Genomic DNA, 26,374 nt, shown 5'->3' with positions numbered 1-26,374 from the left:
TTAAACACGAATATGAGATTGAAACTCCTCTCCACTGAAATGAATTGTTTTAGACGTCCACTAGACATTCTAAATTGGAAAAAATTCGAAACACAACCATTAGACAAGAAATGGGAGTTAATAGTACATTCTTAGATTTCGTTAGCTACAAGAAATTAGAATGGTATGGCCACGTACGTAGAATTCCAGAAACAAGATTGCTCAGACAGATTTTGAATGGATTCCGCCAGGAAGAGGAAAGAGGGGAAGACCAAGGAAAACCTGGATAGACGATATAAGAAGTGGAATGAAGGAGAGAGGCTTGGAAGAACGGGATTGGGAGGCAAGAGAAGAATGGAGGAAGATGATAAGAATTTAAACACTTTGGATACTGGAAGATGTAGTTTACATTGTAACCCTGTTAATAAATAAATAAATAAATTAATGTAATATGTAGCTAATCGGCGATGTATGCAATGGAGGGAGAAAATAACTGACTACCCTTCCCCATTATCTTCTGACCTAGTTGCCTCATGAGTGGTGCCATGTTGGTATCACTTGTGAGGTTCAGACCTGTCATCGGACAGTTGACTAAACAACAACTTTATGCTCTTTACGTGATACTTTTAACGCAACATAATTTTGAATTCGCCAAAATATCGTTACTTTAGAAAATATTGACTGAAATATCATTATTTTCCAGATTATTTTGCTCCGTTGTTTTTCTACGGTTTTTAAGGTTATCGTTATCTGCTTTGTTCCTTCCGGCTTTCGAGAAACAATACGTAGTACTCTTCTCTTTATTACCATTTTATCAAGTTTGGTCATTTCACTTAGCTAACTATAATTTTTGCGTAGGTCTAGTATTTGAATAGTAAGATTTTTAACATTTGTTTACTGGAAAATATATTTTGGCCTAGAATTTTATAGGTATAAGAAAGGACAGATCAGCAGGTTCTCCTGAATTACTTACATATGCACATGACTTAGCATATAATTAATGCATGTATTGCTAGTGCAATCGAAATCACTTTTTCGTTTATAACATTTATAGGCCTATTTGGCAAGCATTAGAAAATATAGAATAGAACTCTCTGAGGAAGTGTTATTATGAAGCAGTTTACATCTGGAACTTACAGAATATTACAGTACTTAATTAGCAAACATACATCTCCTAGGTAAAATCCGAAGCTTAAAAATTAGAAAAGAAAATGCAGTGAAGCTGTAATGAATGTTCGTTCATTGGTTAAATCTAGAATTGCAGTCTTGTAAATAAACAGGAAATGTAATTTATATAATTCTATGTCTCGTACAAATATTACTGCAATTTCAGGTTACATTGTTTAAAGATCTTTGTTTGAAAATCAGTTTCGTTTGGTAGAACTAAGTAATCTGTGTTCCTTTATTTTTACAAATTCAGAAAATTATTCCAAAAAAAAAAAATCCTGTCATTGTAATACAAAGAATAGACCAAATATCAGAATGATGTTGTAGCGTTCAGATTTGCGGAACAGAATCCAGAGAAATACACTTAGACTTATTTTTCTGTGTTCTAAAGATATTAACGGTAGGTCCACATGGATTAAGTGACATATGAAAGCGATTTTTTTAAATTTGCGTTGAAGTTAATTTATTACAATTAAATATTGCATTACAGTTATGAAATTTTGTCGTCGAAAGTTCAATTATATCAACAAAAAATTATAAGATGAAGCCAATAAAAGAATTTTAAGCTGAAGATGAAACATATAGTCACACTTTTCATTCATTCATGTGTTATTGAAATCGAGAGCAATGCAGGGAAAGTGATGGGCCATAGAAAGTATTCACAACGGTACACACATGACGAAGGTAACTGTTTTTTTCCATGCATTTCAGATGTAACGTTGTCTTTACTGTTCGAGCCGGGCCGCCACCTCTGCCACCTTCGTCTGCGACCACTGACTGCCGCCTCCACTATGGATACATACATGGTAGTGGCAAGGACTAGAGCCGGCTGCTGCAACGACCACCGTCGGCCACCAGCAACAGCTATGGTGTGACTGACTTGGAACTCACGCAAGAGTGACCGGTTTCAGCCAATAGAAAGCCGAGGTTGTCGTTACGTCACGGCTTGGTGGACTTGCCTGCTACCTTTCCAAAGACGGGGCTTGCCTCCTGCGGTACCTTAGATCAACTCTTCAGTCTAGCAGAAGACATTGTGTGAGGAAGACTCCCTACAACTTGATAGAGGGAAGACGGGGAGTAGAAGCTGTGGCGATCTGCAGCCATGGCTACAACGGGTAAGTTTCACCCACCGTGTCTTTTATAGGAAACCTAACTACATTTTAAAGAATCGATATAACTAACTGACTTCAATAACTTCAAAAAATGTCTAATAAGCCCAAGTGATCTTATTCAATGACCCATACTTCAATCAGTCTGTCAGGTCTTCCCTAATTTTGCACCCCGCCACTGACAACATTCACGCACAAGTTTTTATGTGAAACACTGTATCTTAGCGTACAATTTAAAAAATGACTGGAACCATATTATCAGTACAAAGTGCTTAGTTATCTTCTTTTGTACGATATCTCCCTATTGTAGGCATAGTTTTAACACTTGTACGGATATATGGTAGAATGACTTTTGCAAAGTAACTTTTCCTCCATCTGTCACGCTGAATGTGATCTATTATTCAGTAGAAAGGTCTATTGTAACAGGCATACAGCAGCTTCCCGCCTAAACTAACCCTCGAACCTTTACATCCCCATGAAAAAATTATCCCCTTCCTTCTGAATAGAAACAAACCAACGAAGGTGAACAGCTGTTGAGGGTGGACGGTGGCATTTCCGGAGCAATTTTTTTTCTGTGTCAGTGCTTGAAGAATTCGCACCTGTAACCACATGGATATACAACGTTAGCAAGACATGGAACGTGGATGTTCAACACTAGTGACTCGTAACTGTGGTGATTGTGTGGAAAAGTGATTTCCGAACGGATACTGAGTTGCGTAACAGTGATAATCTGACATCTGCTATTTATTGTAAGTGAAAGGAAACTTGCGAAGTGACAATTAAAAGCCTTAAAAGTACAATCAAGTATGTCTTGAAAATATTCTTTTATTTTTACGTTGTGAAATGTTTCAATAGGAATGTGCTAATGCAGAAGTGAATGCGCCAGTAAAATCAACAGGATATGCACGTGAAAGTAAGTCTAGGTATGAAAACGAGCATCGCATCTTATTTTTAATTATTTAATACTTTTTTTACTGTAAGCGAAGTTCCAGTTGGACGACTTCAAGGTTCTTAATTCAGTGTGACTTCTCGACCTGAACTCCCCTCCAAGAAAGGCTTGGTCATAGCTAATGATCAGGACACAACATATGGACACATTATTTTCCCTTAAAAGTTGAGACTAGGTGTGCAAAAACAATAGCGAACCAAAACTTGTGAGAAAACGGACAACTGGTTTTCAAACTGTAGAAAAGTGGGCAGTGTTAACCTAGTGAAAACGGAAGTTAACCTCGAAATGAACAATACCTTCAGGTATCATCACACCGTGTGGGATATAGCGTGGGGAGAAATCACAGCTAGGCTGTTGAAATCTCTCGCAATTCATGTATCCTTCCCATCTACCCAGGCTTAGCACCTTACTGCAAAGCAATGCCAACCTACAGACTTCGTCATTCAAAACTTTCTCTCACAACCGTTTTCCATTACTTCTTATGGCAAACGTGGGCGTTCAGTGGCGGGCTGCAGTCGTACCATATGCAACAGAAAATTTGTTCCAACTGTCTTTTTATCACTTGTATTATGTCTTATACTAACAGGATCGATTAAAGTTGTGGTAATGTGTCTAGCAGAATAACTAACCGGTGTGCATTGCCTTTAGTATGTCCGTTACACAAACATTTGTTCGCACGTTCTATAATAATCTGAAAGTGTGCCAGTTTTGTGTTGGCTTAGCAGACTTTCTTCAAAACCAAACAGACGATGTTGCTTTTACATTCAGAGAGCTTTTGAAACAATGTTAAATGAACCACAAAGATGACGATAATTTGCGGTAGTTCAAGGACATGTCTGTCGTGTAGGTATCCTATACGCTAACACCGTAAAAACCGCAATTAGAAATAAGATCACTTTCTTAGAAAGGAAGTCGGAATTCAGAGCCTACAACGTACAATATAAGCTTACTTGTTCGTTATAATTAAAAGAACTCATAAATTGACACACTTATTTATTGGTTCAAAATTTGAAATTGTTTCTTGTATTGCAGTAATACCAAAGTTTAATAGATGTAGTGGTTGTAGTACTAAACATATCGCAGTTCAATATATCGAAAATAGTAGCGGAATCGGAATTGATAATACGTATATTTTTTAACATAACAGTTAACTAACTAATGTATGCCTACTGTATGGAATCGTTAAGTAAATGAAGTTACTTTAAATTTATGCATCACTGAAAAAAAAATGAATATATTAGTATTATAAAGAACCAAGTAACAAGATAACAAACATATGCTAGGCCTATGTCTATAAACGTTGTTAAAATATACCATCTGTTATATTCATACTCAGAAAGTAGAGATATTTAGTTGGTAACTGGAAGTTATTCAACACTCCGTTCTTATTAGAGGTGAAATTTAGAGGCGAGATGATTATTATAGCGATCATGGAGCAGTGGTAGAAAGGGAATGTCAGAGGGAGCCGAGGTATTCGAGTGAGACGATTTCACAGTCGCTCTGCCCATCATAAATTTAATAGAACCTATTCTTGATCATACCCACTAACCTATGTGTGCTAGAGTTACAAAATATTAATAATAATTAATGGAGAGATAATTACATTCCTTCTCCCAAGATTATTTCCTTATTTTTCTGTTTACAAATATGGTAATTAATTTCAGTCGTATGTAACGTTTAGTTTTAAAATGTTAAATTTGTTTCTGTTGTGTGGAGCTTGCATTTATTTGAGAAGCATCCCTGGTGAGATGGGCAGCAGGTTTACTGGGTGGGCTCTGGCATGTGTAGAATATTAACTACCATTATTAATTTGACTTACCCTTCTGCTGCACACTGGGTTGGTAAGGCAGTTATAATGAAAGACATTAACTAACCTGGTCGCTAGGGGGCTTTTATGTCGGCTTTTACGTGACAGTTGACATGGAGTTTAATGGAATCTGTCATTTCTCGTTTTTTGTCAAGTATTCACGGTTGTGTATCCGCTGCTACACGGGGTGGAGGCCATATAGCTGCTCTGTCCTTGCGATCCAAGAAACTAACATATAAGAACAGTCGGCGGGCACCGCCCAGGCCAGCTTATCCTATATCATTTGCACGAATCTATAACTGTACTTAGCAATTTGAGCGAGTCGGGTACTGTATTACGCCATGAGGTCAAAGACGCTCAAAAATTTGCATCTAATCACTTTTAACGTGTATTTTTGTGCTGTTCAAGTTGTTCTATACGAAATGAGAACAAGGATGCCTGAAAATTGTTATATCTGCAATATCGTGTCAGTTCTTGTGGTTGTATAAATGTTACTTCGACATGACTTGTAAGTTACCGTAAAGAAATTTGAAAGATACATAATTCTATGCGCTATGTAAATTTGTTAAACAAAAGTGAATACAACGACGGATATGTCTTGCTTGAGCCACAGAATTGTATCGGCAGGAATCTTACATGTAGCAGTATGATTGTGCCTGAAAAACTACTTATTTGCATTTAAAAATAATATTTTCTTCGAATTATAAATTGACCTTCGTTAAGTATTAGGAAAAATATGTAGCCAAGGTTCCTTCTAAAATCCGTATTGATGAATTTCGTAGTTACTAGAAGAAAACGCAGTCTTCAGCTCCTTAAAAATTCCCTTAACACAGCTTTCGTTTCGTTCCATACTTCAAGCGGGATTTGTCCTGGAACCTCAGCGTTTTTATTTAACACAAGGCAAATTTGTGATTGGACGCTTGTAACTTATAATCAGCACGACCGACGTCAGGACTCTATCTGAGAGATCAAAAGACATTCTGTCAACGAATAAAGATTCATGTTCTAGGTAGAAATACATCTTGACTTCCACACAACGTCATATGAATGTACCTTTCTTTATAAATATGATACACAAAGTATCTAAACTTTTATTATATGTAATTAATTTTAAACTCTTATCAAAATGTATCCCAGAAAAATAATAAATAGTAAAATTTATTGTTATTTTTATGTTTCTGACTGATTTATGCGACACGTAAGGATGTGTCCATACCGGAAGGTTTTTGTTAATTTTGTTTGTTAGCGTTGTTAATAAACTACTTCGTGCATAGTTTTCAAGGTTTGTGAACAAATCAAATATCTATTAGTTTTTCTGCTTCGTTTCTAAACAAATCTTCCTTAGATTTTGTGAATAAAGTTTTAATGAAATTCATCTATGTTTATCAACTCTTCTAACTGCCCAAGTGCATAATATACTAAAAGTAATAAAAATTATTGGATCTTATCTTTTTCTTCACAGATTCTCTCACAGTCTCATACAAAAGAATGGCACAGTTCTAGTATGATTTCTGAAATTGTTTGGTTTTAAATTGAAAGAGAAGTGGATGAATCACCAGCCAATACAAGTGGCTCAATATCACAGCTAGTCAAAATCTAACTGAATAGCTTTACAATAGTTTGTGTTTTTTTTTTCATTCTTACAAATTCAACATCAGTAACAAAAATTCGTAAAGAAGATACGAAATGCTGATACAGTATATCACTGAGATCATCAACGTATCAGGAATCGAAGCGTCTTTCTACAGTAATTCTGGTCGCTGCACTTTCCTGCAAGATCTGGTGTTACTTATCATGTTGCAATGAATAGGCCTAATAGTAGCTTTTCCTGTTCATTTGTACACATGCTATAAAGTTCTATCATACTTGAGTTTGGTTTGGACAGAAATATAAAGAAGCTAAATAAATAATACTCTTGACATTGCTTACTTAATTTTTTAATATTTTGTTCACACCGAAATAGAAAAATTTATAACACAGACCGAAGTGATAAGAATGCGTTGAATAAAAATAAAGCTTACTAGTAGTGTGTTAAAAGAAGATTCTTAAAAAAGACGGATGTAATGAAGTTAGGAATAATTTTAAGTGTGTGTTGACATTTAATCCTACACAATTATATTCTATTCTATATATATGTACTTCTTATTTTGAGTTTTCAATAAACATTATTCGAATAAAAATAGGAAAAACGCAAACAATCACGAAGTTCCCTCCTCCCCCGATTAAAGTCTGTAAATTGAGGAACAGACTTTCAAAACATGACATATCCATTTCCAGAAAATACATTTCAGATGCCAAAATCTTACATGTATGTAATGAACAAAGCGTTTTCTGTGGTGAAATATTAAAGATTATTATAACTTTTTTGCTATAGATTCATATAAAATTTCACCATATAAAAATCTTCATTTATTACAGAGACACATTTTTGTAACATTTTCTGAAAACGGACATGTCATGTTTTGAAAATTTGCTCCTCAATTCTAAAAATGAAGTCTCGTTTTTCAACTAATAGGGATACAAAAATTGCTACAAATCACGATAGTTATTAGAAATTTGTTTATGAACGAGATAAAAGTTATACTTAAGTAAAATATGTTAATAAATTAATATAGAAGCAAATATGCAGAAGAATTATTTGTTAGAAAAGTTAACGGCTTCTGGAGTAGATCAGGCGGTTGGAGCATTTGCTTGCCGAACAGGAGCTGCGCTCAGGCGTGGGTTTGATACTTACTTGGGTTATTACATGACAGGGATTTTTCCGAGGTTTTCCTCAACTGCAAAACAAGTATTAGGTATGGACGAATCCTCGCCCTCATCTTGACAAACACCATTTCACTATCACCAATCCCATATACCTAGTAGTTGATACAGTGTCGTTAAATAACCAACTTCCAATGTGGACTCACACTTAGGCTTAGAAGAAGTTTTAACACTGCAAAGAAGCAATGCATCAGTTGGAATGCCACCTCGGTTGTTTTCCCTTGTCAGTGTGATTTCCTGAAGTGTCTTAAGATGGACACCCTGCGTCGTGAAGATCTCTCTTCATGGTAATCCGACAGAGTATCTATTAGTATTCGGTTGAGGAACGAGACCTAAGGTTCTTGAATATCTACAGGCTTTAGCGATGAAAACAATATTTTATCTTTTAATGTTTTTTAGGAACAGCTATCAAGACCTTAAGGGTTGCAAATGACAAATTTTTCCTTCTAAAAAATTTATAGGTACTTGGCAATATAATAATGTTATTACTGCGTCTGTACTTCAGTTCTGAAGTGATTTATGTGCCTGCGTCTGTGCTCGGTCGGCTGAGCCGTTGAAAGTTGTGTGGAATGCAGACACTTCCAACACTTCGCTGGAAGCAAGGAAATTCGATCCGTTGGATGGTTCGCTGACTCGAGGTATCTGGTCTACACGTAGTCTGGGCCTGCTAGGACGACAAGCTTTCTTTCATAATTTAATATTCTTTGTTATATGAATTATCATTTTGACACTATAATTGTTTATTGAAACATTCCTTTCATCATCGTCGTCGTCGTCGTCGTCGCACAACTTAAGAATTGGGTCTTTTACCCATTGCAGCATTACTCTTGTGAGAATTTGGAAAAAAATATCCAGGAGTAAGGAGGCTCCCTTTTTATGCGATAAGTATGGCTAAAGACGAAACTTTTGTTTAATTGTTTATTTATAAATTCTTTACTATTCAAATAAGGATTGGATCGTATGTTTAATTTCGTCCTCACTAATGTAAGAATTCTAATCCAACAGCATACATTCACAGTTACTGGACTCCTTAGGAATGTGGTCAGTATGACGCAAGGCAAAGCTTGAGGAAACACACAACAGACACAAGACAACGAGCATGTACTAAGGCCGTGTCTCAAAGCTACATTTTCAGCTGAAGTGAACTAGATTATTGACTAAATAGCCGGATGTGACGTCAGAAGTTATGATCCAAAGCTACATAATGCATAGCAATCAAATCCGTAGTAGCTAGTAAACGAAAATGCTTGCTTGATTGCTGACTTGTTCACTAAACAAACATGGATACCTCATCAGCAATTGGGGTTAAGAAATCTGAAAATGCTTTGAAAGTGAAATAATTTAAATATAATGTAAAATAACACGTTAACTTTGAACACTGACATTCTTAATACCGTTTGTACAATGTTTTAAATATTATTGTAATATATAAAGCCCTTAACTTTTCCACATAACTCGTAATGAAACTGCATTAGAACACTGCCTTCTTAATTCAGTGCTGCACCGTGATGTCATGGTTTTTAGAAAAATACTGGTAGTCTATAAAGAAGGCCATGTTTCAAGCATACATGTTTAAAGCTCCCTAGTGTGTAGTTTACAAGTCACCTAGTTGCTAGTCACTAGAGTGTAGTATGGACTTGAGCTTTGAGACACTGCCTGAGTCCATAAGAAAAGAGACGAACTTCCGGTATTTTTCTGGCAATCAAATTCAGTTCTTAAGGATTTATAGGCTGATGGAAACTTATAACTTTCAGCATTTTAAATTATAACGTAAGAAAGTTGAAAACTTTATCTGAATTCTAAATTGATTTTGTAAACATTTTGATAAATTATTTCCGAAATCCTTCTGGAAAAGAGAGAAATATTCGTACTACATAGAATTGTATTTCCTATGCTTAACGCACTATTTCTATCCCGGTATTATGTTACCCTACCATCTGAGCTTATACTTAATAAAATGAATGAAATTCTGAAAGAATCAGAACAGTGAAGAAATTTTTATTTTCAGGATGAAAACTCAATAAACTTGTTGCGACATTATCCCTCCAGAATCATTTACATTAGCATATTAATAACACTGTTAACAGTCAAGTAATGTTCTTATATTCGCATTTGACCTTGTAATAGTAAAGTGGAAAGGCAGACCGACTGTGTGCAATGACACTGCTCAGTTGACCCCTCCCTCTCTCTTTTGCAAAGGTCTTTTAATAGAACGTCCCTAACTTAACTAAATTGAATCAAGTTTACTTGTTACGCCATACAATATATTCACATACTTATATAAGGTTTTTTTATGTGTTGCAGGTCTATACTTGTGTAAGTTATCTTCAAATCAGTTTATATTCTGTTTCTATAATTTCGCAAAGATCATATCATTTCTCTTCAAGAATTTAGTTTGTTGTTCCATACAGTTCTCAACCTTGTGAATAGCCATTAGAAATTCACATGTAACGGTACTTCCCATTCATATAATAATAATAATAATAATAATAATAATAATAATAATAATAATAATAATAATAATAATAATAATAATAATAATAATAATAATTTATTTAACCTGGCAGAGTTAAGGCCATAGGGACTTCTCTAGCATTTAACCAGGAGTAAAACTGCGATATAAAAAACACTACAAAATTTACAAAATACAATACACAAAAAACTGAAGTAAATAACATAATACAATGTAAACAAGTCAGTAGAAATGAGACATAATACATAACGTTTGGAAAGAAAGAAAAAGGCATAACAAAATGTGAACAGTAAGTCAAAATAAATAAGACATAAAAAGTATAAAAATATAAGACAGTAATAATAATAATAATAATAATAATAATAGTAATAATAGTAATAATAGTAATAATAATAATAATAATAGTAATAGTAATAATAGTAATAATAATAATAATAATAATAATAATAATAATAATAATAATAATAAGCAAAATAAGTACAAAGCATACAATGAACATAGTTTTTATTAGGAAAACACACCAAATGAAAATAAAGTTGCTCAAGTTCTCACATGATAGGCGTAACATTATCGGGAAATATGATGAAACAAAAGCAGATAAAATGAAATAAATATCACTAGAATAGGTATCAAAAATGTAGTGAATACGTGATAACATGCAATGCAACACTTGTCATAACAGTAAGTTAGTTTGGCAACTCGTCATAAAATAATTTTCTAAATTGGATTTAAAAGATTTCAAGGTTTGGCAGCCCTTGACTTCAGGCGGGAGAGAGTTCCAGTGACGATAAGTAGCGACAGTGAGTGTAGTTGTCAGTATGTATGTAGTCAACATAGCGTAAGATCATTTTTGAAGTACACAGGGCAAATGTAATGTAGGAAAAACACACTATCTTCAAAAAATATGTATAATACTATAACGTTAATTACGTACTGGTTTAAATTTCAACAACAATGTGACGGGATAGCATATACGAATATGTCCATTAATTAATAATAGTTTTTACAAAGTTCTTCCTTCAAATTATAATTGCCTTGTTCTCTATTTCACAATTTTAAAATAAAATATTTCCAAATTATAAAATTCAAATAGCATGGTTAACTCAGATTGCTTGAATTTCAAATATATGAAATAACATTTAGAACCGTAATAAGATTTTATAGGGATGTGTTTTTGAGCAAAAATATTATACATAAACTAAAGTTATTTTCTGTTAAGAGATATAGCCACTTTCAACTGAAAATCTTAATTACATAGGCCTATACATTTTAAACGGAATTAAATATGTCTAATTCAGAATTTTGATGTATCGTAAGTTAATGTTAAATGCCTGTTTCCGTTTCCATTGCGGTTTCAAACTACTTCAACGTTTTTATTCATTTATTTATTCATTCATTCTTGTTCTACTACCACTACTAGATCTGCGACTACTAATACCACTAGGTAATACGGCTACTATTATTTCATGATGCTTACACTCCTTGAATATTCTTGGCTTACGTCTCTTTGTTGGTTTCTTTCTCGACCAAATGTTAGACTAACACAGTGGGTTCTAATGACGTGTAGTCGGCACAACACCAAATCCCCACTTAAGATAGCAAGATATATCATAGGGATAATTGGTGAACATTTATGCCTTCTACTCGTTAATTACTTCACAGCTAATCAAAAGTTTTTTTCACAGTTGATAACATGCATCTGATCAGCATTTGAACAGATTGGCGTCGAAATACTCGAAGAACAATCCAGTGTTTAAAAGATAGCACTTCCATATTCCACATGCTTACTATCCGAAATCAGATTTTTAGATGTTTCCATGTAATTCTAACAGTAGCATAACTCGGAGCTTTGCCAGGTGTTACAAACATCGGCGATCGCTGCTGATCTTTCGGAGGACAGTTTTAAGTTCTCGTATATCTTTTTAATCTCTTAATCCGAAACAAGAGTTTTCTGCAAATGTACGTACGTGAACACTTCGACATCCGGGATCAATATGTGAATCATACCACAAGGAATTTGTGAGGGTGGGCAGTTGCGTTAGTGGCTTTTGGATGCTTTCCAGTTTTCCATATTTGCAGTGATAATTTATAGGGTGTGAATATCGAGATAGTTCGATTTTTGGATTTTTTTACGATAGCAATTAAAGTTATTAAACTGGTTTCATAACGCCTAATAGAATTTACTCATATTACTGATTGAATATATGGACTGAATGGACTTAGAAGAATAGATTTTAGGCTATATCTCGTCATAACTTACAGTAGAATGGTTCCGCTGTCCACTTATCCTCTTTCGGAGACTTTTCAGGGATAAATGGCAGTCGTAGTATTGTGTTGACATCATCTCCTTTTAGTGTCAAGGTCAAGATAGCACTTTGCGCTATCATTTCGTTACTCATACACCCCAATGATATGGGTGTGAACACGTATTTAATAATGGAGCACTTGTAAAATATAAGCTATAGTCCGGGTCAGATTACTTAATACCCCAAGGGTGAAACCTAACCATTTTTCCACCTTTACTAGATAAGCTAGTGAATTATAGTGATTTTCTAGTTTTCAAGTTGAATTTTCTTTTGCCAATTTCGTTTCAAATTTCGGTACTGAGAAATACAACTGATAGTGATTTTATAACTGTTATGTTGGCAGCAGTGACACAAGTTGTCGGTAGTTTAAATTCTGAAAATTCAAATTGTTCTAGATTTCTGAGTCCATTACTGGAAGTTAGTGAAATTTGAACATATTAATAATTATTTAATATCACTATTAATATTAATACATGATAGTTATTGTATGTGTTGCTTTGTGTTGTGGTTACAATTTCAAGATCAGAGTCAGTAGGCTAAGTGTAAATAAATATAACATATTCGTGTGATACATGCTCTTGGGTAATCGATAGAAATACTATTTCACATTTTAATTAATTTCTTTCGTGTTTAGACTTTTATTACAATAATGGAGTAAATATTCTAAAGCATACATTTCTAAAGCCTTCGTTTTCGGAATTCATACTAATCATTTCACGTGATCAAACAAAATACATTTTTAGGTTAGGTCTCGTGATTCGTAAACTGTTTAATCAAAGCAATGAATTTCATATTGTCAGATAAAATACATTTTAATATTAGAACATACACTAATCTACTACTAACATAATGTGCGAAGGTCCAGAAGAAAAATGTACTCTTTCACAAATTATTGAACCTTATAGAAAACATCTCCCCAACATAAAGATGAGACGTGGTAAATAAGCAAGACATCGTTTTTATTTATTATTATTATTATTATTATTATTATTATTACTATTATTATTATTATAGTACATGGCATTGTGTGATTTTATCCTCTTTTGGTGATATCTAGTATTAGTTGGCAACACTGAAGAGACGGCCAAATTAGTCTTTTAGGGTGCTATTCATAGACATTTCGCTAGCCCTCGCTACGAGCGTGCTAAACTAGCCCCGGCTATCGACTGGTTACTTGTACAGAATTCATATCATAACATAACGCTAACAGTGGTTTATGAATACGAAAAAGTTAGTTCGCTGATCATCCACCGGAAGCCCGTGCTAAGAATATCTAAGAATACGGCCCTTAGGAATTACTCTTACGTGATCCTCAGTATACATAACACAATTCTGCCTATACACTATTTATCTATTGTAGCTCAAGTGGTAGGGTTTCTGTGCTACAAGAGACACGATTTCGTTTCATGGTAATGAGAAAATTTCGACCCTGCTCTCTCTCTCTTTCTTTCTTTCTCTATCTCTCCCTCACATACTAGTATTAAGTATGCAAATTCTTTTTTGTCTCTTCTATGTTGTCTTAAACGGTAAGCTTGCAACATTCTAACCTAACGATTAGAGAGGTCCAAACCTTTAAATCGTTTATTTATTGTATTGAATTCCGTGAGAATCGAGAGTAATGCTGTAGACAGTGCCTTGAGTTGATTAGGAATTTGAACAAACGTTTCAGTGACAGAGGGTCTCAGTGACTTATAATAACATAAATGGAAACTGCAAAACATTGTGCTATTTTAACAGTCGATTTTCTTCGAAAAGTATCTAAACTAAAATACGACTCTTGAGAAGCTTCTGAGGAAACCGAATAGGCCTATAACCTGAATGTATATACAGTAGACAATCGTACTTGTAAGAAATAATCGATATTATGATGATGCTAATGTACTGCTGTGATGGGTACGTGGTCTAATCATCAGCCTGTCACGCAGGGCGGATCGGTTTCGAGTCCCGTTCAGGAGTGGGATTTTTCATTGACAGGACGCAATTGGGGTTTTTCTCGTAGTTCTGCTTTCTCATGTTAGGCATCAATATCATTCAGTCAGATCTTCATTCCATCATCATTTCATAATTCCTCTATCACGTGCTGGCAACGCGCGGAGTGGGCTGGTCTAGAGACAAGCATGCTGATCGCAACCAGGAATGCTCCTCAGCTAATCTTAGCGTAGTCAGGTAAGGCCATATTCATAGACATTCTTAGCGCGGGCTTCCGGTGGATGATCAACGAACTAACGTTTTTCGTATTCATAAACCAGTGTTAGCGATATGATATGATATGAATCCTGTACAAGTAATCAGTAGTCGATAGCCGGGGCTAGTTTAGCACGCTCGTAGCGCGGGCTAGCGAAATGTCTATGCATAGCACCCGTAGAGTCTGTTGGAAATTCCGCGTCCGTTGCTCTGCGCTAGCGCGCTGGTCTTCATTTCAGGTGCCTCAGTTTCGGTCCCTGGCCAAGTCGCGACGGAATTTGTGGCGGACAAAGCAGACATTGCAGAAGGTTTTTCTGGGGATGTCCCGTTTCTCTCTTTCATTTCACTAACACACTCCACCACGCCCTCATTTCATCTATCATCTGCATTAGTTAAAAGTAGGCTGGGGTAAAGTCTTTGGAGTGACACGGATTTTCGATGCTGATATAGAAGGAGCTTGGGGCTGCGGACCCTGTGGCTTATCTGGCAATGGGACCTAACTCTGTGACAACTGAGCAGGATGGTCCATCAGTCAACATCGGATTCACAAATGCCACCCAGACCACTTATCGGACTTGAACATTTCATCACTTACATAGGGTGCATAATGGGTCTATATAAGCCTAAGCGCAAGGATCCGTCCCGGATAAGCCAAGCGATGTGGGTTGGTAATGCGCTAGTTTAGTGTGCACAATTCGTCAATATAGCCTAACTGCATATACTGTAGGAGAAGAAGAAGGAGAAGATGGTGGTGGTGGTGGTGGTGGTGTTGATGACGACGACGATGATGATGATGATGATGATGATGATGATGATGATGATGATGATGATTAGGAGGAGGAGGAAGAGAAGGACTGCTGAAAATGCTAGCTTTTCCCGATATTGTCATTCATTAATTTCTCTCATTAGATTTTAAAATTGATCGTTAAATAATGGAATAAGATACGCTAGCTGTCAGCAGTGTGATAGATAACATGTTGGAAGGTCGTTAGTTCAAAAGGAAAAGATTATTCTTTGCCATATGTTTCATAGAGGCGCTGGTGTCCTCCCATTTTTCTATATTTGGATAGTGGAAGGTATTTCTGTGTTACTAAAGCTGGAAGAGTATGATTCTATTTACCCATATCCGTCTGTGTTCAGGTTAGGTGTAGATATATATATATATATATATATATATATATATATATACTTGTAGTTACGTCTTCGATTTGTGATATATATGGTAGTCTAAATAATATTACCTATTCATTTACAGGGTTTCAGTAATTGTTTTTTAAGTAGTTATACTTAAGTTTTACCTCTGATTGAGGTTCTGTCTAGTTTACACATCTGTTATCAGGTAGTACATCTTACTTGACGATATATGTCAGAGAAAGAACAATTGTTTTTATACATCTGTCTGAATGATCAGTGTAATATGTACATAGCTAGTCGGCGATGTATGAAATGGAGGGGGAAAGGAACTGGCCACCCTACCACATTATCTTCCGGCTTAGTTGCCTCATATGTGGTGTCTTGTTGGTATCACTTGTGATTTCAAACCTGTCTTCGGAGAGTTAACTAAATAACAACATACTTAAGTTTTTCCTTGAGCTGCAACCTTTAAAGCTTGTAAACATAATTGTTGTTGCCTGTTATTTTCTTCGAAGTGAAATTTAACCTCTTACATACACTCACCCTTGCGAATTGAATGGAGTCTCTTTCGTGCGGCAATGACGAAATAGCATTCACTATGTAGAAAGCGGCGCCTTCTGTTAAATAGCGTGAACATTTCCAGAACGGCAATCGGCCCTATTCAAAACTATTCATGTCACAGTCACCACAAACTAATGATGCTTTCCAGTTGGTGTGTAAATACTAAAAATGTACGGGAACAGTTCTCCGTCATTAAATAACAAAAGACATGTTGTATTCTCTCTCATTTTCATAAAATGTAATGTCATTGCCTTTATTTAATTATGCCATCAATAATGATGGTTATTTAATAGGTTCTAATTGGCGAGAATATATTTTACAGCATTTCAGTCACAACACTTTTGCTGACGATCAAGTTTTAATCGCGAGTTCAAAGAATGGCTTGGATAGAATATTTTTTAAACTAAATAACGTACAGGTAAATAAAAAATAAAATTTAAAATAAATAAATAAAATAAGCCAAAAAAATTGTCTTTAAGTGAAGAACATAATAACACCTAAAATCATAGTGGATGGCCAAATTTTAGAACAAGTGAATTGTTTTAAGTGTTTAGGTTATAAAAGTTCTTATATAAAAAGATGTAGACAACCCCGCGTACCCCCACGAACCCCTGGGTGTAACTTACACGTACCATAGATTGAATATCATTGCCTTAGACCAGCGTTACGGAATGAGTGCTAATTCGAGTTCTCATGGGGAAAGAAATTTTCTCATGAAATTTCGGTCAGTGTATGGGATCGGTGTCCACCGTGTATCGTGATGACTTTGGGGAGCCATAGCGAATCCGGTTTCGAAAGCCAGCTATAACTGCTGAGAGGAGCATCGTGCTAACCACACATTACTCCCGTACTGGTTGGATTATCTTTCATCTCTGCCGACACATGTGGTCATGAGGTGATAGGGGTCCTCCATAGACTGTCGAGCAGAAGATTTTAGTTTTGAATCAGCATGAGTATACAGTATACATTTTCCTAAGACAATACAGTGCATCATATTGGTAAATGGAAAACATCTCACGTTTCGTGATTACGTACATTTCCTATAGTGTAATAGTTGGACAGGAATAAAAAACATGCAAGAATGTGGGGATGAAGACATTCTACGTGTGGATGTTGGTGATGGGACCGATAAGATACTTAGTCATACAAATATTTTCACATGCACACAGTTTTATCCACACTTTCTGTACTTCAGAATGTAAACAATGAGATTTTCTAATTGTAAACAAATAGATATTGGCCTTACTTGACCTGTGAGATTAGAAAAACCCCTGTTCCGTCAAATTGAGAGAACATCGTTAAATAACAAAGCAGGCAAACAAGCAATCATCACAGCAACATAAGCAGTTACCGATTATTGCTCTTGGTATATACTTTCGTACAATAAAGATGCTACATAATGAAATGGTGAATGTTAGAAAACGTTATCAAAACATCGTTGAACTTGGTTCGTTTGCGAAGTTTACACTCTAAGGATCTGGTCTGCAGTGTTTTGTGGGTATTTATCACAGTGGAGATAAATGAAGAGTACAAGGTAGGAGAAATAACACCGTAATTTTTGTAATACATCACGCCAGAAAGTCATGACCGTGTGGGAACGTCTTCGATAGTCGGGTGCTTACAGTTCACACCCACGTCACGATGCTCCAGGGAGCTGGAGTAGAATTCCGGACGAGACTATACTTAACAAATGTGATTACTCATACACCACATGTTGTGTGGAATTAAGAGTGCCAAGTTTGCAAGAGGTATGAGCCATATCAGAAGTGGATCATTTTTATAACCAAAAATTCGACAATGAAACACTAACTGCTGGTAAAACTAATGACTATAATATTTGTAATTTACAAGTAAGCCAAGATACTTCACATTTTTTTGTAAAATTAAACACTTTCGTATCGGAACGTTGATACTTTATTTTACAAAATTCTAAAACTAAATTATTAATTAAAATATTTTACTGTTTCAGTTATTCATGCTAATATAACTATCTTCTTTTACTATTTATTCTTCCTCACTTCTAAAAAGATAATTTAGAGACTGTGAGGTAATGATATGGAGATAATGGAACAATGGCAGAATGTTAATAATGTCTGGATAAACTGCTGAATGTAGAGTGGATCGGGGGAACACGCCTAACTGTTTCTTTGATTGAAAATTTAAGGTGGTGTTTAATTAGTTTTGAATTTCATATTGAAATATCAAAGTCTGGACGGTATTTTGAAACTATATTATTGGTACAAAACAGAAAACATTAATTACCATGTTTATAAATACAGGTTTTCTTTTTACCTGCAATTTAGGCATCCTTTCCCAATAGTCGGGGTAAGATGGCAAATGCAATTAACCCATTTATTGATATATGTATTTTACCTGAATTGGTTTGATACATGTATGTAAGAAAAATGACTTAATTTAAAGCTCATGGACACTTTTTCACTCGTTTATCACTACTTACCAGCACAGTCACTGCACCGATTTTGTTGCCGTATGCAAGACTCGTGAAATCACTTCTTGCACACAGTAAATTCAATCCAGTACATTTTTTGTCATCATTCTTTTTAGGCGACGTTTAAGGGTACAGTAAGGAAGCCTATATGCTTGCTTTGCTCTTAAACAGTTCATACTCCCTGTTCTAACGTGTTCCATCGCAAGTTGAAGACTGTCCTCAATCCACTGGCCTCTATCAGAGGACCTTACGTAATGTCCATGCATTTCCTGCAATTAAACAAAAACAAAAATAAATAAAACACTTGCAACAAGTAGTCATCTTATCCCGAAAAAAATTAGCGTCTTCCCCAAGTATCGGGGTAAGATGCCTAGTGCTGTGACGCAACCTAAGGTGGCGGAACACGATCGTTAGATGTTGTTAACAATACAAACTTTAGAACCTTTATTACAATATCTATTACAATATTTTGCTAGTTATTACAAATTCAAGGATGTATTAAAATTTTAACATAACTTTGCAATTATTTTATAGCAGAAAAATTAGCTGTTTTCTTGCTTTTATTCTTCTCACAACAAGAACACGTGGCAAAATGAGTTGGCTTTCACTCTCCAGGGATTCAGCTGTCTCAGTGATCATGAAGACATGCGCATGGCGTTCTTTCTTGGAAGAATGTGAAACTAAAAAGAAATAAGCATCTTCCCCCGAAAGTCAATTTCCCCCGATTCATTCTATGTATGTTATCTTCTACCACAAATTTCATATGTTCTGGAGAATGAACCCTGATCCGTTTGGAGATATACCGCCAATTAATTGAACTATGATTGTCCCATAAAGTAAAGGTGAAGTTAGTTCGATTTAGGCCTATCAAGACGGATGCGGGACAGGAAAGTGTTTCTTGTTTTCTGTGATCTCCCGTTTTCGCTACACACAAAGCTGAGTAATTCACGAAACCATTCTGCAAAATATAGCAAAGGAAAAAAAATATATTTTGCTTCCCTCAGAGTCTATTCCGAGTACGTTTACCATCATGATTCTTCTGATAATATGTAAAAATAAGACATTTTCTTATTGAGGTTGAAAATTACGGAAGTTAATCTTTAAAAATATTTGCTAGAATACAAAATACAGATGTATTTCTTTTTTTTTTTAGTTAAGCATATATTTTTTATATTTATTGCAGGAGTTTCAAAAATTTCTATATTTCGATTAGTGATAGAAGAATAAAACGGAATTATAAATCACTTGAATAAGAATATATTCATTATGAAATATTAAATACACAAAAAGAAATTTGATCGCATGCTATTATTCTTCTTGATGTTATAATCCTATCGCAAATGAGGAGCTCATTGTCAAAACATATTTTGTCCATCTGATAGCGAAAATGAGCTTTCTATGTCAAATATAATTTTACAAGGCTACAATTGTCATGAATTGACTTCAAAACGCTCTCTAAACCACTAAAATCTTGAGTTAAAAGTGACTATTGAAATCAAACTGACTCTTGTAAACAGCAAAAATTGCGACAAAATATTAGTTCCAGCTTTGGAATAAAAGAGTCTCATGCTCCCATTTAATTCTAAATGCACCCAGCCTCTTTGGTTTCATAATGTCTGTAGCAAAGCTGGTAAGATATTTCAGATCTAAAAACGTTTTTCGTGATTTACCACAAAGTTATGGGAATGGACAGGGGTCGTTTTGAAAATAAGCTCCTCAAGTGTAAATATAATTTTATATCAAAATATTTATGCTTACAAATATCTGAGAGGTAGGCCTAAGTTAGCAAAAAAACTACGCATGTTAAAATTCTGCATAACACTGTTGACCATTTGAAACCAAAACGCTGTGTTTATTACGCTGGTGTCTATTCCCTGTCATTCTCACTCCAAATGTCTGTAGGTATTATCGTAAAAGTTCTGGCTCTTTCCACATCCTTCCTTCCTCATAAAACATAAAGCTCTTAGCATATGCTACAAGTCAGCAGTTGTTAAAAGAACGTTCTTAAACAAGTCAGAAATTCACATTTATGGCTTGTGTGTCATCGGTTGAAGTCCTTCAGTGACAATAAATTCACGTTTCCTTCAACAATTTATGATTTTCAAGGCACTTTATTACCATCTCTTCAGTTTACCATCTGGAATTCTCTCGAATCGATTTGTGAAATCGCTGTGGGAACAACTCCCAAGATCGAAGTGGAACATTCACTTTGTTGCTATCCATTCACCGCGAACCGGATGCTCCACATCTAGCCTGAGTTTTTAAACTTGAATAGTTGGTGACAGAATGGACATCTACTCTTTAATTAGAAGCGTAATCTTCCCATTCTCCAAATTTCGTTAGCCGGCCGGTCCGCCCTTTCTATTAATGACGTGTAACTCTCTAGAAACGTCAGATTGCTGGACATTCTCCAAAACCAGCTAGCCAGCCAGTCGGCTGCTGCACGGTACGTATGTAGATCGAGACACGCCCTGCAGGCTCCGTCGCCGTGCACTCAATGACTTTCCCTCTCTTTGTCCAGAATAACCCTCCACACTTTCGGTTCTATTCATTTCATACGTAGAAACAAAAATCCTCCTCTTAGATCAAACACAGCGCATCTGACAATAAGTTTGATTCATGATAAAGAGCTGGAGAACTCAATTTCCTAAGGATTGCGAATATCCTGATTAGTTCCTAAGTGAAAGCTTTGCGTCGTGCTAACCACCCGACCAGGAAATCGCATTATCTGTATCTAATATCGGTTAAATATCAAAACACTCTCGCACTGCAATCAGAATTCTTAGTAAATAATATTATACAAGGAAGTCTAACCAAATATTTATATATAACTTACATTCATAACGGAGCACTGGTTTTCAATAAATTTCTTGAACTACAATTAAATGCATTGCTTGCAATTTCAGTAAGACGTTTGGCTAACATAAAATCTTGCTAACAGTGATCCTAAGAATGTGGTGCTTCTTGCCATTTATTTAGTGTGCACGTGAACGACCACAAATATCAGAAAATGCAGGCTCTAAATTTCTAAACTTTTATAAGAAAATGAACTCACAATTGGACAAAAATTACAAGGTACCACAAGAAGGCTTATTGGAACTTAAATATCTGATAAAAGTATAAACAAGGTTACTAATAATATTTTTCAAAGCAGTTTTATCAGAGTATGAAAAAAAAAAACAAACAACAAAAACAATTCTACAGTTACATCATTCGGTAACCATAACATTGTTATGGTCTCTCTGACATCTTTAGTATTTTTCCTGCATATAATAGACACTTATTTCTGAAAAGTAGACTACTCTCAGACATGTAGAGTTGTTTATTTTAACACAATTAATTCTTTATTTGTTCTATATAAAATATATTAAAATTTACGTCATGTTTTGTGACCTAATTTTTCTATTTTCAAAGAAATAGGCACATTGTAGTCTGCCTTTTGCATAAATGCATGCTAAATCAGTGTACAAATTTTCAGAATTCTATCTCTAATGGTTGTGGAATAATGAAATAATATGTGTGAAATTTTTAAAATTTTGGAAAATTTAATTTAAAGTAAAAAGTGAATTTTTACAAATATTATTATTAACCTTTTTTATACCTTTATCAGATATTTAAGTTCTAATAAGTCTTGTTGTGGTACTTTGTAATTTTTGTCCAATTGTGAGTTCATTTTCTTATAAAATTTTAGAAATTTAGAGCCTGCATTTTCTGATAATATTTGTGGTCGTTCACGTACATATACCGTTAAGAGATTTATGACAAGTTAACAGTATGTATATATGTATGTATGCATGTATGTATGTATGTATGTATGTATGTATGTATGTATGTATGTAATGTAATGTAATGTAATGTTATGTATGTATGTACAGTAGTCCGAAGATTGATTGGAACCTCATAAGTAACACCAAGTTGCCATGAGGCAACTAAGTCAGGAGATAATGGGGTAGGATGGCTAGTTCCTTTCCCTCCTCCATTGCATACATCACAGACTTGTAACAAAATTCATTAATTAGACTAATTTAACAGTAATAGTTTTAAATTAAAGACGTGTCCAGAATATTAACAGGAAGATAAAGTAAATTTGTAGCGAATAAAGACGGTGCTGGGAAAAGTTTATCTCGTGGTACTCCCGTTTTCGAACAAATCGTTCATAATTGTCTCTTATCACCGCTCCATGTGAAAATTCTCTGATTTTACTAGTCATTTCTGTAACGCATCCTTCGATCCTTCAAACGATTTCAATTGGCGCTAGTCGAGTTGTAAACAACAAGAGGGAGAAAATGTCTAGTCTGTAATCAAGTATTGCTAAAAAACTTAGGAGTTGCAACTTCAAGTACATGTCTTAAATGTTACAGTTATGTTTTAGAATTGTTCTATTCTACGCCGTCTATAATAATGCTTTTTTCTTTCTACATACAAGCTGCAAGTGAAGGCCATATTACAGGAAGTGAACATAGAAATGTCTTTGCTTAATCGAACTGCAAATAATACAAATTACATACGGAGTATATAATTTTGTGTATTAAAGCACTCATACTAAAATCTATAGGCCTATTCTTTATTTCTGTTTCTGAATAACTTTGTGTTTACTTTCGTGAAACTTTTTTTTATAAATAATCAATTCGATATAATTAGGTTAATATACAAACATTTCAAGACAATTGCTCTAGGCCGCGCATACTTAATGACAAGGACGTCTTGAAATAATTTGGCTTTACATATAGTTGCATTCAAACGTTCATGAAATTTATAACTCTGCTCTTGCTTGTCCAATATTTTAATGGAAGAGTATGTGAATATATCAAGGTAAAGGGGTTTGACAAGAAAATCACGAAAACGATATAACTGGGACGTAAGAAAAATAAAATGATGAGTGGACTGGAAAATGGTACCACAAGACAGCATGACATTGAAGATCTTAGGAAAAGTATATTAATTACAAGTAACATAATTATGATAGAGTTTTATAGATGAAACTTGTAACATAGAATTATAAAATAATATCGGATTGAGAACAATTATATTTAATTGTGAATTGTTTTCTTTATTGCTCGCCGTTTTAAAAATAATTTAATTTAAACAGCTTACAGTGTAGTATTTTATTACATTAATTCCGGAAAAAAAAATGATTCAATTATTTTATTAATGTAATCTAGAGTATCAACTAGTTGGAATAAATGTTACAGAGTTATCTACAATTCAATGATGACGAAATATTGTACGAGGTGTGATCGAAATGTTTTTTAAAGATTATTCCTTAGTATTGATTTGGAAGACTAATATTTATGTCAAATTATTAAAACTTTTGATGATAATTATTTAAATTATTACATTTTTCGTGAAATTGCACTGAGCAACTACTTCTGAAGGTTTAAAGTCGTCGTCATCATCACTGCTGTTAAGTTCCCCCCTGCTGTTATCACTCCACAATTGATGCATTATCACCACATCACCAATTTAACTATGAATATAATTATGAAGTCTTGGAGAGAAGTTAAATAAAGAATTACATTTACAATCATTCTTACTGTCATCATTCTTATCGTCACCACCATCATCATCACTATCACTATTATCATTAGTATCACATTTCTTCTAAAGAGTAAGTCAATTTGTCTGTTCTACCCTCATTCTTGGAAATATGAACAATTATATGACATTTCTTTGTCATGTGCTCACCATCATTGCTCCAGGTCACCTGTTAAGACAGCAAAGAATTAATTATAAGGCGTGGAGTGTATATTCAATTATTAGGTCTATATAGAAGAAGGACAAGTTCACTTTTCTTCCAGGAATCTAAGAGTAAGTGTTGTAGCCACAAATGTGTCGCTCCAGTATATTTGTATGTAATTAATTACGATATTAAAAAGTAGCTATTTTATCAATATTGATTAATTGATTCATTTTATTCAGCCTGATTTTTATAAAATGCTTAAAAGTTTGCATAATTGTGGCATTTAATTATCTAATCTTTACTTACGTGGTATTATATACTTTCTCTTTCGTTACACTCGCGAAATAGAGGCTGTGACATGAGTATTCGAAAATTCAGCGACATATCTGTTTACGTTATGGTCCACTGACTATTGGAACCGGCCATTAATTATGCACGGATATTTGGACTCGATTTTCTCTGGTGAGAATGAACGATCGGAATCCTGCGGTTTGCACGGAAGAAGTGAGACTAGCCTTTATGTCCCTACCGTGATCCGTGAGAACTAGCTGGAATTCTTTTTTTCAGGGTATGTCACTAATTAAAGAAAAAAAACATGTATTCTGTTTTTTTTGTTTAAGTTGAACACGATAATTTTACAATTTTGAATATCGAATTATAATCTTAAGATAGAATATTTAAATAGGTATTTAATCATCTTGGTTTTTAAAGAAAACAACTGATCGTATTACAAGGTCCGGGAGGAATTGAAGGGTTCAGAGTCATAGTGGGCCAAGCGCCATTTATTAAAAACGGAGGAAGCAAGGTTTAAAGTTAAGTGAATACCACAATATAATGAAGATTGACATGTAATTTAGATTTAATGTGCATATTTTATATTGCTTGCTATATGTTTAATTAAATGAATTTTAGCCCTTGTTTTCTTCGTTTTTAATATATGGTGTTTGGCCCATTATGGCTCTGAACCCTTCAATTACAGGTAACTAAATTAGAGACTAGGCGTATATACGTATTATAGCCTATTTTGTATTTGTACCACATTTTCTTCATTAGTCGTACTGAGTAGATGGTCAAGAAGGTTCACTGCTTTTGAATTTCTGGTGTTGGTTCAAAGTTATCATACTTATGAGCCTAAAAGTGAAGCCTTTCTTCCTACATTTGCATGCTTCAACTTCAGGAGATACTCCGAAATTCTCTCTTACTTTATGGTTCTGGACATTTCCGAACAATTCCAGCAATAGGCCTACTAATGCCGTATATTGAATTAATTTAATATAATTTTGAATAAAAAATTCCATTCTCTTCTATCACACTCGACAGCAGCAGAAAATACAATGGAGTAAGTCTCGATCCGGTTTCCAATACTAGTTCAAGTCACGTGCCCCTCATTCTTTTGAACTGCGTGTTGCTTACATTCAGGGACAGAAAACATTTCCCAGCTTTCTGTACAACCTAAAAGGTACTACGAGAACAGCAAACACCAACATCGTTACTAAAACCTTCATATTTCTCATGATAAATTTTTCATTTTGTTATTTAACGGCGCTGTATCAACTACTCGGTTATTTAGCGTTGATGGGATTGATGATAGCGATATGGTATTTGGCGAGATGAGTCCGAGGATTCGCCTGAAATTGATCTTACGGTTGGGGAAAACCTCGGAAAACCCAACCAGGTAATCAACCCAAGCGAGAATCGAACCCACACCCAAGCGCACCTCTGGATCGACAGGCAAGCGCCTCTGCCGACTGAGCTACGGTGGTGGCTCTCATGATAATGACTTTATTTGTAAAGGTATTCGATGTTGCGCTGA

General features: G+C 34.8%; 1 protein-coding gene across 1 annotated transcript in view; it reads left to right on the top strand.

Annotated features, from left to right (window-relative positions):
• Nucleotides 1-2,160: 2,160 nt before the first annotated feature.
• The window catches only part of dpy (dumpy), a 673,297-nt gene continuing 649,083 nt past the window's right edge, over nucleotides 2,161-26,374 (top strand). The window contains exon 1 of the mRNA XM_069827690.1: nucleotides 2,161-2,261. Within this exon, the coding sequence (XP_069683791.1) occupies nucleotides 2,249-2,261 (13 nt within the window). The 5' untranslated portion in view covers nucleotides 2,161-2,248. The remainder of the gene's footprint in view (nucleotides 2,262-26,374) is intronic.

The sequence above is a fragment of the Periplaneta americana genome, chromosome 1, assembly GCF_040183065.1.
Source record: "Periplaneta americana isolate PAMFEO1 chromosome 1, P.americana_PAMFEO1_priV1, whole genome shotgun sequence".
Lineage (NCBI taxonomy): Eukaryota > Metazoa > Arthropoda > Insecta > Blattodea > Blattidae > Periplaneta > Periplaneta americana.
This window is presented reverse-complemented; position numbering and strand designations above follow the sequence as displayed.